This window comes from Crinia signifera, chromosome 8, assembly GCF_055691185.1.
Source record: "Crinia signifera chromosome 8, ASM5569118v1, whole genome shotgun sequence".
Taxonomy (NCBI): domain Eukaryota; kingdom Metazoa; phylum Chordata; class Amphibia; order Anura; family Myobatrachidae; genus Crinia; species Crinia signifera.
In genome coordinates this window covers 60,067,866-60,082,650 of record NC_139224.1, presented here as the reverse complement: position 1 = coordinate 60,082,650, position 14,785 = coordinate 60,067,866, and the positions used below count along the sequence as shown (strand labels likewise).

The 14,785-nt window shown below is 41.8% G+C and overlaps 1 protein-coding gene across 1 annotated transcript in view; it reads right to left on the bottom strand.

Annotated features, from left to right (window-relative positions):
- Positions 1–14,490, bottom strand: part of CBX7 (chromobox 7) — a 37,122-nt gene extending 22,632 nt beyond the window's left edge. Inside the window, exons 1-2 of the mRNA XM_083156520.1 lie at positions 13,572–14,490; positions 12,383–12,426 (exon numbers count right to left, since the gene is read on the bottom strand). Coding sequence (XP_083012646.1) covers positions 12,383–12,426; positions 13,572–13,640 — 113 coding nt within the window. The 5' untranslated portion in view covers positions 13,641–14,490. The remainder of the gene's footprint in view (positions 1–12,382; positions 12,427–13,571) is intronic.
- Positions 14,491–14,785: the final 295 nt, after the last annotated feature.

The following is a 14,785-nucleotide window of genomic DNA, read 5'->3' as shown; positions in this document are numbered from 1 at the left end:
TCTTAAGCTCCTCTTCCTCCTCTGGTGATGAGGGACCCCCTCAAAGACGCCCCCGTAGAGCAGCTGAGACCCCCCCCCCCAATAATTGATCTCGTATGGACCCCACCACCAGACAATTTTGAGCCCCAGGTTCCTGAGTTTTTGGCCATGCCAGGAATCCAATTTGATTCCACAGGTCTCAGAGAAATTGACTTTTTCAAATTATTTTTCTCTGATGATTTTATAAATTTAATGGTGGACCAAACTAATTTATATGCCCAGCAGTTTATTGCTCAAAACCCCACGTCATCATTTGCTAGGTGGACCCCTGTAGATGCAGTAGAGATGATGACGTTTTGGGGTCTGGTGTTTCATATGGGCATAGTAAAAAAGCCACAAATTAGGCAATATTGGAGTACAGATGTTCTGTACAGCACCCCATTTTACCGTATGGCCATGCCCCGGGCTCGTTTTGAGGCAATCCATAAATTTATACATTACACCGATAATGCACAGTGCCCACCCAGAGATGATCCCACCTTTGACAGGCTATTCAAAGTCAGGCCGGTCATTGATCATTTCAGTGCCAAATTTGCAGAGCTATACATCCCTGATAAATGTATTAGCATCGACGAGTCCCTTATACATTTTAAAGGAAGGGTTAAATTCCGCCAGTACCTTCCCAGTAAGAGGGCAAGGTATGGCATAAAAATGTATAAGCTGTGTGAAAGCACCACAGGGTACACCCACAAGTTTAGGGTATATGAAGGGAAGGATTCAAGAATTGAACCGCCAGAATGCCCCCCCTCCCTCGTAGGTGTTAGTGGAAAAATTGTCTGGGATTTAATGCACCCCTTCCTGGATAAGGGTTATCACCTCTATGTGGATAACTTTTACACCAGCATCCCCCTGTTTAAGGCCCTTGGTTCAAGAGGTACAGCAGCTTGCGGTACTGTGCGTAAGAACCAAAGAGGCCTCCCAAAAACGCACATTGCCCAAGTAATGAGAAGGGGTGAAAGCAGGGGAATATGCACCGAAAATATGTTGTTGGTCAAATATAAGGACAAGAGGGATGTCCTTATACTGACAACAATTCATGGAGACAGTACCACCTCCATCCCTGTACGAGGTACCAGTACCCACACCTCAAAACCAAATTGTATCCTAGATTACAATAAGTACATGGGCGGAGTGGATCTTTCAGATCAGGTACTGAAGCCGTACAGTGCCCTGCGGAAAACAAATATCTGGTACAAGAAGCTGGCCGTGTATATCATCCAGATGGCACTGTATAACGCTTACGTGCTATTACGTTCCACCGGCCAGAGGGGGACATTTATGCACTTTCAAGAGGAAGTCATAAAGGGCCTAATATTTGGGAACCAGCAGGCAGAGGGCCCCAGTACTTCTAGTACTGGCCCCCGTATTGTACCAGGGCAGCATTTTCCCAACGAAATCCCCTCCACTGCAAGAAAGGGCAGGACACAAAAAAGGTGCAAAGTTTGCTATAAAAAGGGAATAAGAAAGGAAACTATTTTCCACTGTGAAACTTGCCCCGACAAACCCGGCCTATGTATAAAGGAGTGTTTCAAAATATACCACACATCTATGGATTATTAGGTTCATCATTTCACCGTGCTTCGGGGGTCTTGCTAATGCCACATAGCACCCACCATTCATTCCACCAGAATCTGAGCTGCAAAATCCAAAAATCACTCCTTCCCTTCTGAGTCCTGCCATGCGCCCAACTGGTATTTTTTGGTCACATGTGAGGCATTGCCGTACTCGGGAGAAATTGGGGCACAGATTTTGGGGTGCTTTGTCTCCTTCATTCCTTGTGAAAATGAAAAATTTTGAGCCAGAACTGCATTTTTGTGTAAAAAAATGTAATTTTTCATTTTCACTGCCCAGTTGTATCAAAATTGGTGAAACCCCTGGGGGTTTGAAATGTACACTATACCCCTAGATGAATTCCCTGAGGAGTGTAGTTTGCAAAATGGGGTCACTTGTGGGGGGGTTCCACTGTATTGGTAATGCAACATAGCACCCACCATTCATTCCACCAAAATCTGTGCTCCAAAATCCAAAAATCACTCCTTCCCTTCTGAGTCCTGCCATGCACCCAACTGGTATTTTTTGGTCACATGTGAGGCATTGCCGTACTCTGGAGAAATGGGGGCACAGATTTTGGGGTGCTTTGTCTCCTTCATTCCTTGTGAAAATGAAAAATTTTGAGCCAGAAGTACATTTTTGTGTAAAAAAAAATGTAATTTTTCATTTTCACAGCCCAGTTGTACCAAAATTGGTGAAACCCCTGGGGGTTTGAAATGTACACTATACCCCTAGATGAATTCCCTGAGGAGTGTAGTTTGCAAAATGGGGTCACTTGTGGGGGGGTTCCACTGTATTGGTAATGCAACATGGCACCCACCATTCATTCCACCAAAATCTGTGCTGCCAAATCCAAAAATCACTCCTTCCCTTCTGAGTCCTGCCATGCGCCCAACTGGTATTTTTTGGTCACATGTGAGGCATTGCCGTACTCGGGAGAAATTGGGGCACAGATTTTGGGGTGCTTTGTCTCCTTCATTCCTTGTGAAAATGAAAAATTTTGAGCCAGAACTGCATTTTGTGTAAAAAAAATGTAATTTTTCATTTTCACTGCCCAGTTGTATAAAAATTGGTGAAACCCCTGGGGGTTTGAAATGTACACTATACCCCTAGATGAATTCCCTGAGGGGTGTACTTTGCAAAATGGGGTGACTTGTGGGGGGGTTCCACTGTATTGGTGCTTTGGGAGTCTTACTAATGCAACATGGCACCCACCATTCATTCCACCAAAATCTGTGCTGCCAAATCCAAAAATCACTCCTTCCCTTCTGAGTCCTGCCATGCGCCCAACTGGTATTTTTTGGTCACATGTGAGGCATTGCCGTACTCGGGAGAAATTGGGGCACAGATTTTGGGGTGCTTTGTCTCCTTCATTCCTTGTGAAAATGAAAAATTTTGAGCCAGAACTGCATTTTGTGTAAAAAAATGTAATTTTTCATTTTCACTGCCCAGTTGTATAAAAATTGGTGAAACCCCTGGGGGTTTGAAATGTACACTATACCCCCTAGATGAATTCCCTGAGGGGTGTACTTTGCAAAATGGGGTGACTTGTGGGGGGGTTCCACTGTATTGGTGCTTTGGGAGTCTTACTAATGCAACATGGCACCCACCATTCATTCCACCAAAATCTGTGCTGCCAAATCCAAAAATCACTCCTTCCCTTCTGAGTCCTGCCATGCGCCCAACTGGTATTTTTTGGTCACATGTGAGGCATTGCCGTACTCGGGAGAAATTGGGGCACAGACTTTGGGGTGCTTTGTCTCCTTCATTCCTTGTGAAAATGAAAAATTTTGAGCCAGAACTGCATGTTTGTGTAAAAAAATGTAATTTTCAATTTTCACATCCCAGTTGTACCAAAATTGGTGAAACCCCTGGGGGTTTGAAATGTACACTGTACCCCTAGATGAATTCCCTGAGGGGTGTACTTTGCAAAATGGGGTGACTTGTGGGGGGGTTCCACTGTATTGGTGCTTTGGGAGTCTTGCTAATGCAACATGGCACCCACCATTCATTCCACCAAAATCTGTGCTGCCAAATCCAAAAATCACTCCTTCCCTTCTGAGTCCTGCCATGCGCCCAACTGGTATTTTTTGGTCACATGTGAGGCATTGCCGTACTCGGGAGAAATTGGGGCACAGATTTTGGGGTGCTTTGTCTCCTTCATTCCTTGTGAAAATGAAAAATTTTGAGCCAGAACTGCATTTTTGTGTAAAAAAATGTAATTTTTCATTTTCACTGCCCAGTTGTATCAAAATTGGTGAAACCCCTGGGGGTTTGAAATGTACACTATACCCCTAGATGAATTCCCTGAGGGGTGTACTTTGCAAAATGGGGTGACTTGTGGGGGGGTTCCACTGTATTGGTGCTTTGGGAGTCTTGCTAATGCAACATGGCACCCACCATTCATTCCACCAAAATCTGTGCTGCCAAATCCAAAAATCACTCCTTCCCTTCTGAGTCCTGCCATGCGCCCAACTGGTATTTTTTGGTCACATGTGAGGCATTGCCGTACTCGGGAGAAATTGGGGCACAGATTTTGGGGTGCTTTGTCTCCTTCATTCCTTGTGAAAATGAAAAATTTTGAGCCAGAACTGCATTTTTGTGTAAAAAAATTTAATTTTTCATTTTCACTGCCCAGTTGTATCAAAATTGGTGAAACCCCTGGGGGTTTGAAATGTACACTATACCCCTAGATGAATTCCCTGAGGGGTGTACTTTGCAAAATGGGGTGACTTGTGGGGGGGTTCCACTGTATTGGTGCTTTGGGAGTCTTGCTAATGCAACATGGCACCCACCATTCATTCCACCAAAATCTGTGCTGCCAAATCCAAAAATCACTCCTTCCCTTCTGAGTCCTGCCATGCGCCCAACTGGTATTTTTTGGTCACATGTGAGGCATTGCCGTACTCGGGAGAAATTGGGGCACAGATTTTGGGGTGCTTTGTCTCCTTCATTCCTTGTGAAAATGAAAAATTTTGAGCCAGAACTGCATTTTTGTGTAAAAAAATGTAATTTTTCATTTTCACTGCCCAGTTGTATCAAAATTGGTGAAACCCCTGGGGGTTTGAAATGTACACTATACCCCTAGATGAATTCCCTGAGGGGTGTACTTTGCAAAATGAGGTGACTTGTGGGGGGGTTCCACTGTATTGGTGCTTTGGGAGTCTTGCTAATGCAACATGGCACCCACCATTCATTCCACCAAAATCTGTGCTGCAAAATCCAAAAATCACTCCTTCCCTTCTGAGTCCTGCCATGCGCCCAACTGGTATTTTTTGGTCACATGTGAGGCATTGCCGTACTCGGGAGAAATTGGGGCACAGATTTTGGGGTGCTTTGTCTCCTTCATTCCTTGTGAAAATGAAAAATTTTGAGCCAGAACTGCATTTTTGTGCAAAAAAATGTAATTTTCCATTTTCACATCCCAGTTGTACCAAAATTGGTGAAACCCCTGGGGGTTTGAAATGTACACTATACCCCTAGATGAATTCCCTGAGGGGTGTAGATTGCAAAATGGGGTGACTTGTGGGGGAGGTTCCTAACTTTTAGCACTTATGGTGCATAGAAACCTACATGGTGCCTAAAAAAAAAATCTCATAAAAAGGAGGCTTCAAAATCAAGTAGGTGCTCCTTCTATTATGAAGCCTGTGGTTTGGTCAACGTGCACACTAGGGCCACATATAGGATATTTTTGAAAACAAAAGAATTGGGGGAATCAATTTTTAGTCACATTTCTCTAGTAAAATCTACTGTATTCGTTAGAAAAATGTATTAAAATTGAAACTCTGCAAAAAAAAAGAAATTTTGAAATTTCACCTACACTTTGTTTTAATTCCTGTGAAACACCTAAAGGGTTAACAAACTTCCAAAATGCTGTTTTGAATACTGTGAGGGGTGCAGTTTTTGAAATGGCCTCATTTATGGGGGTGTCTCACATACAAGTCCCTCAAAGTCACATCAGAACTGAACTGGTCCCTAAAAAAATCAGTGTTTGAAATTTTCTTGAAAATTTGAGAATTTGCTAGTCATATTTGAAGCCTCCTAGTGTCCAAAAAAATGAAAAGGAGGTTGAAATAATGATTGCAACATAAAGTAGACATATGGTCTTTGTTAGTTATTAACTATTTTGAGTGGTATGATTATTTGTCTCACAAGCAGAAAATGTGACATTTTGCATATTGCTAAATTTTCCATTTTTTCACGATATTTTGGTATTTTTCACAAAAAAACACAGACTGTATCGACCAAAATTTACCACTAACTTGAAGTACAATGTGTCACGAGAAAACAATCTCAAAATCACTGGGATAAGTAAAAGCAAAAAAAAGTTATCCCCACTTAAGTGAGACATGTCAGATTTGAAAAAAAGGGCTCTGTCATGAAGGCACAAACTGGCTCTGTCATGAAGGGGTTAATGTTTATTTTCTTCTAGTGTTTGTGTATTTGTGTGCATATACATTGTATAGACACACACACGGCACATGTTGCGAGGGCATATGGAAAAGTCTAAAGGTGTCCATACACTAGTGCGATTTGGTCCAAGGGTGTGTTGCAATTGGGAACACAGTAAAAAAGTGCCAATCCTAGTTCTGGCAGGTGTCTTCCCCCACCTTACCATCTCTGCTTCTCTCATCTCTACCACCTTTTTTCTTGCCGGTCTCATTTCTGCTACAATATTTTAGCATTTCTTTAATCTCTATCGACCTCCTCTCTTATTTTTGTAATCCACCTCATATTCAATCTACAAATTCCTCCCACCCCAGTAACTCATCTCTGTTCCCCTATCATTAAGGACAATTATGAAGGGGGGCAGTAAGTGTTTGTGTGTGGGGACAGATAGCTGCACAGGATGAGATATGATCATGACCTGCAAGCATAGGGAGCAATAAACATGGGGGTGGTGGGCAGTCAAACAGTGCTGACTGGGTGGCTGAAGGGAGGCTGGTAGGGTATGGGTGGGGCCACTATTCAGCTCCATGTTGAGTCTATGCTAGCCACACAGATAAATATATAAAATAGTTATCTTGTTTTTGTTTGTTCAGTGTTTTTGGTAAATGGATGTTTTTAATATTTAATACTCACAAATGGTGACAGGATATCAGACATATATGTGGGTAAGAACCTAGGATCCAGTGATAATCAAGCAGTATCGTTTTGTACAGGCATGTCCAAACTGTGGCCCTCCATCTGTTGTGAAACTACACATCCCAGCATGCCTTGCAATATTTTTAGCACTCCCTAATAGCAAAACCGTGGCAAGGCATGATGGGACTTGTAGTTTCACATAGTTTAGACATTCCTGGTTTAGTATTAAGGCAGGGTCCAACTCCAGTCGCACAAAAACTAAGGTGTTGGATTTTAGGAAGGCTGACTTTGCAAAAATGCGGAGATGTTTAAACGATTCATTAGCGGAAGGCAACGGACCTTTGTATCAAAAGGGTTAAAAAAACAGTACCAGGAAAAGAAAGCCGGTGTGGTTTACTAAAGAGGTATCAACTAGTGTAAAAGCAAAAAAAGATGGCCTTTTAGGACATACAAGAAGACTCAAAATAATAACGACAAAGAATCGTATCTTGCCAGATGCAAGGAGGCTAAGAAAGTGACCAGGCGTGCCAAGGCACAAGCTGAGGAGAAAATGGCTGTCAGTCAGTAGATAAAGGAAGCAAAACCTTTTTTAAAATATATAAGTGAAAGGAGAAAATCAAATGGAGGAATAATAAGACTGCGGACAGACACTGAGAATTTGGTGGATGGAGACATGGCAATTGCAGATCTAAATAATTACTTTTGCTCCGTATTCACTATAAAAAAGGAGAAGGGAAGGGACCACAGTTAAATTGCAAGGACAGTCATAAAAATAAGGTAGATGGAAGTACATTTACTAGGGAGAAAGTCCTAACAGAACTTTCAAGACTGAGGGGTAGATTTATTAAGCTCGGTGAAGTGATATTCTGTCTGGTTGTTATCACCGGCCAATCAGCTCCTACCTGTTATTTTTCAAAACAAGCCTGTAACTTCACAGGTAGGAGCTGATTGGCCGGTGATAAAAACCAGACAGTTTATCACTTCACCAAGCTTAATAAATCTACCCCTGAAAGTGGATAAATCAATGGGGCCAGACGGAGTGCATCCAAGGATACTAAAAGATGTGTTGGTAGCGCCATTAACAGATTTATTCAAGCAGTCACTAGATACAGGTGCAGTTCCAGAGGACTGGAGAAGAGCAAACGTAGTTCCACTGCACAAAAGCGGAAGCAAAGAAGAAGCAAGTAACTACAGACCAGTGAGCCTTACATCAGTAGTAGGGAAATTAATGGAAATGGAATATCTTAAATTAAACAACAGGATCCAAAACAGCATGGTTTTACTGCAGGGAAATCATGCCAAACAAATCTTATTCACTTTTTTGACTCCGTGACCAAAATAATAGATGAAGAGGAGGCTGTAGATGTGGCATATCTAGACTAGTAAGGCATGTGACACTGTCCCACATCGCAGGCTGCTAAATAAACTTAAAAGTGTGGGATTGGATTATAAAAATTACATGGATAAGAACCTGGTTGTAGGATAGGAAACAGAAAGTTGTAGTAAATGGAGTGCATTCTATGCAGCATGGGTCCTCAAACTGCGGCCCTCCAGATGTTGTGAAACTACAAATCCCAGCATGCCTTGCCACAGTTTTGCTATAAGGGAGTGTTAAAATTGTGGCAAGGCATGCTGGGATTTGTAGTTTCACAACATCTGGAGGGCCGCAGTTTGAGGACCCATGCTATGGAGGGACATGTTACCAGTGGAGTACCCCAGGAATCTGTTCTTGGACCAGTGCTCTTTAATATCTTTGTTAGTGATAATGCAAATGGTATTGAAGGGAAAGTATGCCTTTTTGCAATTGACACAAAGATATGCAACAGAGTAGACACACCAGGAGGGGTAAATCAAATGACTGATCATCTAAGTAAACTTGAGAATTGGTCAAGAGCATGGCGACTACAATTTAATGCAAAAAAAAAAAAAGGCTAAATTATGCACTTGGGACTCAAAAACCCAAAGGCTCAATATAGTATCAAGGGTACTATAATGGAAACTACTGAGGAGGAAAGAGATCTACGAGTCACTATTTCAAGTGACTTAAAGGCAGGAAAGCAATGTAGCAAAGCAATGAGGATGGCTAGTCAGATGCTTGGTTGCATAGGGAGAGGAATCCGTAGCAGAAAAAAAAGGATGTAATAATGCCACTTTATAGGTCATTGGTACGGCCTCATCTGGAATACGGTGTACAGTTCTGGAGACCATATCTTCAGAAGGACATTAGAGAGTGTACAAAGAAGGGCAACTAAAATGGTGCATGGCCTACATCACAAAACTTACCTGGAAAGACTAAAAGATCTTAACATGTATAGTTTGGAGCAGAGAAAGGAAAGGGGGGACATGATAGATATATTCAAATATATCAAGGGTTTTAACATAGTACAGGAGGGACATTTTCTTCAAAGGAAAAGAAGAAATAGAACACAAAGACATGCACTGAAACTGGAGGGAGGTAGGTTCAGGGGAAATGTTAGAAAGAATTACTTCACAGAAAGGGTAGTGGGTAAGTGTGATAGCCTCCCATCAGAGGTGGTAGAGGCTAAGACAGTAGAACAATTTAAACATGCTTGGGATAGGCATATGAATATCCTTACAAAGAAATAAGAATTAAAAAGGGTTGAGAGTACCTGAAGGATAAAAAAGGGGCAGACTAGATGGGCCAAATGGTTCTCATCTGCCGTCAAATTTTATGTTTCTATGATGTTATAGTGAGACAACCAGTCTTCCTTTATTCATAATATGAGAATCTCTTGGAGAGTTGCAGTATTATGATGGTTAAACATCAAGTTAAGCCAAATTGTCCCAACAAGAACTTACAGAATACATAAAAGGGTTACATGGCTAATTCAAAAGCAATATCATTTTAACAGTTCAAAAAAATCATTATTCAACCATGTGTGAACTGTGGATGAAACGTTGCAGCCTCTGGGAAACTCATACAAACACAGGCAGAACATACAATTCCACCCAGATTGTAGCCATTAGTTCATGTCCAAATGGCACAGACCACTTACCAACCTGTTTTTCTTGTCTGCAATATATAAAACTTACCACATTAAGTTTGGGGAGTAAGGCACCTTATATCACAAGTGTGTGAGTGCCAACATTGCTGTGAGAGATGTGCAAAATATCCGGTAAAAATGCCAGGGCCATAGTCCAGGAATATGAATCACTTTAGTTATTGCCGGAAAATGATCTGAAGTCATTTACCCACGATCAATGGACTTGGTTGGTCTTCGTCAGAAAAGAACTCTGGGTTTGATATATCAAGCAGCGCAAAGAGTGATATGGGCCAGTGGTCCCTAACAAACAGTCAGCTTTTGGGCAGCACTGATTATGTATATTCTATCAAATAATAGGCACAAGTAGATTTGTTGCTATAAGCAACTGTTCCACTTCTTGATACATGAACCCCTGTATTACCTATAGTTTTCTCCAGTGTCATTAAATGCACATACAGATCTTGATAATACAGATTGAGCATCCCTTATCCAAATTATACCTTATCAGTTTCCAAAATGCAATTATTTTTGGGGGGAGGTAAAAGCACTACCGGGACATCTATAACCGGCACTACTGGGGACATGATATGTAACCGGCACTAAATATGTGCAAAAAAATATGATTGCTTGGCATTCAAATCCAGTGCCTGAAATATGACACAAACTTTATTTTATGTTTTGAAACCTTGTTTTATGCACAAATAAAATATATGTGTGTGTGCATTTCATGTGGTTGATGTGTTTTTACAGCATAAATGCAAGATACCTCAAAATACCTAATTGAAACATAAAAATATTCCTAAAATACAGAATAATCCCTTATCCAAAATTCTTCTGGTCCCAAGCATTTTGGATAAGGGATACTCAACCTGTAATGATATTATTATAATTATTGTCTGTGTTAATATATACATATGGCATCAATTTGAAAGTTTATGCTACATAACTAAAGAGCCCCTTTGCCTAGCCAGAGACCAAAGGGCTTTTCAATTATTTATCCTTGCTCTGCTATTACGGTAATACAGCGTAGGTGATCAATTGAGCTTGTCACTTTAGTATTACAGTGCAGGTCAGGGTAAGATGGAGGTCCAATCACAATCCACAATATCTTTGATGGGACTTGCGATTGGTCCTTATGACTTTCTCTTCAGTCAGGGATGTGCGGAATGGAGAAGCCCTACAAAAAAAACAGGATTCCAGCTAGTCGGAGAGTAACTTTATTTTACTAGATGACGGTGCAGCTTTATGCAGTAGTAACCGTGTTCTGCTCCTGCTTTTCCAAGAACTTAGGAAGGATGTATACAAATACATTGTGTGTCTTGAAAAGGATTACATCTTATTACATATTAGTATTCATATAGGGATAAATGTCACAAACATCTGCAAAAGCAAACCCTTACTGAAAACAAACTGACAATCGTCTGGTTGGGTTTAGTATTTACATTTCTAGACCATCTGCAGAAATATGAAAGTCAATAGCTTTGCTGTAGTCAATAGCTTTGCTGTAATGTTGGTTTGCAGCAATAATGAAGATGTAACATCCTAGAAAACGAAGGGTAACTCGTAGCACACCTTTCCTGCTGTTCCTGCACACACTGCAGCAAGGACTGAAGTAAACAAGTGAACATATGACTCATGCGTCACTCTCAGCTCCCCCTCCTCCGAGTTCTCACTCCCCCGGTCAGATTAGAGGTGATAAACAAGACGTATTCAATAGGCAGTGCTTATCTAGAAGCAGGCAGTGCCATGCCAAGAGACCGCACATACACAGCTCACAGTGATGCTGTGCTGGCTCTCAGACAGTCAGATTCAGAAATGCCCCAAAACACAGACCTGCATAATGTCAGATATTTATCCAATAGCAATTTCATTTTATAGTCTCTAAATGTAAAGCTATTTTGGCTGTTGCAAAACCCAGTTCTGACAATGTGATATAGCATCTAATGACACTTTAAACACCATAAATAATATGTTAAAGAAACCAGAGGGTACAATCAAAACCATTCCTATGATCAACCTGTTCCTGTAGGACATCATTTATCTTAATGGACCAAAACAGTTATCGCCACTCCAAATCATAACAGTCATTACTAGAACATTGTCCTGGCCATAGTTTTACTACTAAGGCAACAATAACCAATATTACACAGCTGTTTATTTGCACAGCATGTACCACACTTGGAATATGCCGATTAGTATAACTAATTAATAATGTTATTAATAATTAGAATACGGCCATACAATTTATTTATCACCTTTACTGGTTGGTGATACATGATAATCACTGCAAAGTGGATAATTTGACTATAAAAACAAGTCTTCATGTTAATTACATAACTAAATGATGCATTTTATCTAATAAGCACTTTATTGTAGCTCATAAACCAAATACCATTTACAAACAGAATAAATGGTGAAGTGAGTGCTGTGAATCCTACTGTGGGGCTAGAGGAAGAACGCACACTTATTACAGAGAGGAAATCACCTCCCTCTAACCACACACAGGACCAGAAGGCGGGAGAATTCAAAGATGCTTCATGCTAACTGTACAATCAAGTGCGCTGTGGTTATGGGGAACGTGAGCTTACATGTGCTATAGTGTAACACTGGTACTGTATGTGTGTGGGTGAGTTACTATAATAACAGGCCATCTGACTACTTATATTTATCTCTCAAGGCTTATTTCCAATTATTTTACTCACTTTGGTGGCCAGCCTTTCCACTTCACAAGATATTCCACTTTGCCCTGGAAAGACAGAGAAAATAATAACCATTGATCTCTTCACAATGAAAAAAGAAAAAACACATTCTTTTAAATAAGCAGATGACCGTTGCAAAATAAATCTGCTAAAAACATTTGGCAAAGTAATGCATTCTGGGAGCACCCAAGGAGCAGTCAGAATCCCTTGAACCATACTAAATTTGGAAAATGGTTATTTCTTGTATGTATACTTTTAATTTAAGATAGCATACAGTGCATATACTGTATTAATGCAGTGTATAGATTAGTCACACAATCATTTATGAAACTGAAATGACAGGCTATTTGTTGAAATCACTTCCCAACACTTATGTTCTTTGGAACAATTCTGGGCACTTGGGAATACTCAAAAAGACATAAAACAAACATTTGTAATGTGAGTCATCTGTATGAGTCACAGCTTGGTTTAGTCACCTATAGAAAGATTAGCAAGTGAGTCACTTCTAGCGTAAGAGATGTTTCTATCAGAGTCCAGCGGTTCTGATTTTCTATGCAATAGGTACAGTAGAATAATATCTGGTTTAAGGTGCACTGCAGTCATGTCTGGTCAACTGACAAAATCAAGTTCTGTATTATTCTGTTGAATTAGGAGGTGATGCCTGATCCATACAATTGATTGCAAATGAAAGTATATGACAATTGCATTTGATTATAATATAAGCAGGTATAGGAGACCTATACACAGTATGTTCCAAATACAGAACACTGGATAACATAAAAAGGTGACATCAAGACATATATCATCTATAACACAGGGAAGTGGCATTCAAAGTTGTAACCAATTATGCCCATCACTGTTAATTGGCTCTGTTGTAGGTTGTAATCTAAATTATCCCTTGCTCATTATGGCTTGTACCTAATTGGTGAATGTGTAACCAACAAGAAACTGGTGGCCGTATATCCAATGTGTCCATTTATATGTACATACTTAGTGTATGGCTAACTTTCTGTAATCAGCCTCACTATCTATGGTCAGCTTCATCAAGGGACACACACTGCCTGGTTATTTCTGTAGTTTCACAAACTACAAGTCCCAGCCAGCTACACTACTACTAGAGATAATACATGAAGCTAAACATAAGGCAATGACCAGCTCTCCAGGAAAGTGCCTTCAGCCACTGAGATCTTACCTTTCTTATTCTCTTCTTGCGAATGCTCTCCACAGCAAACACTTGTTCGCCAATGGCAGACAGCTCCATGCCAGTCTCTGGGGTTGTCTCCCTGTGCCAAGTAGTCTCCAGTCCACTGGTAGACAGTGTCTTGTTAATGCAGAGGAAGGTTGCTCCTGTGTTGCAGAGTGAGAGATGCACGGTGACACACCCCCTCTGCAATGCACGGGTGCCAATGGTGCTGTGCCACACTACAGCCTTAAAGGCAGGGGCACAGATGCCACTACTTGCAATCACCAGATTATTAAATACGAATAGTATCTCTGCTAATCTTACCAGCAAACACGCACTACTATGCCCCTGTCCTTGCTGGTGATATGCTAGGTATGGGATGCCCACGCCCCCTTCTATTCTGGAGATCTACCAGGGTATTTTGGTAAAGGTGGCTTCTCCTGCAGCTTCTACCCTGCCCTCAGCCGCCACCTGCGCAGATGTGCTGCCTTATTAGGGTGACGCTGTCTGGTCCCGGCCGCCCTCACTTATCTTCCCGCTAATTTGCGATGGCAACTGAAAGTTCTGAGCTAGTGCCTGAATGTTGCCAGTGATGCCCGCTTCTCCCAGCGCTGCCTCTCGCCCCTCTTCTTCTCGCCGCCAAATCGCTGCTGCAGGTTCCTCCAGATGTGACGCGTCCCTCCCACCCACAATGTTCCCAAAAACTGCTGTAGATGCTGTACGCAGTGCTGCCGCCGTGCCCGCTGGGTGCTGCTATAGGACTGGAGCCGCAGGGTGAGGCAGGCAGATCGGGCTGCTCAGCTGGCACTGCTGTCTCTCGCTCTCTCTGCCCTTCTTTGCATTACAACCTGCGCAACATTTTCAGGGAGCGCGCAGCAGCATCTCGGGAACGGCCGTTACTCGTAGTTTCTAGTGGGAGAAGAAACCTTCTGATGACGACACTTGGGCACGTGACCGCGCTCAGCGGGAGGGGCCTCGTGTGGGTGACGGCTGCGGGGAGAGAGAGAGAGAACGAAGGAGCTAGAAGTGATGGGCACAGAGCACGTTCTGGAAAGCCTGGGTACTAGGTAGCCACAGACCAGTGTGTGTGTAGGCAGTTGTGCTACTAACTGGTGGGGAGCTGTAAATCCTAGCATGAGCAGACGCTTTTAGCATAACATATGCTCCCTTCTATCCCTGCTGTGTCACCCAAGTTTGTCTTCCTTTTAGAATGTAAGCTCTCA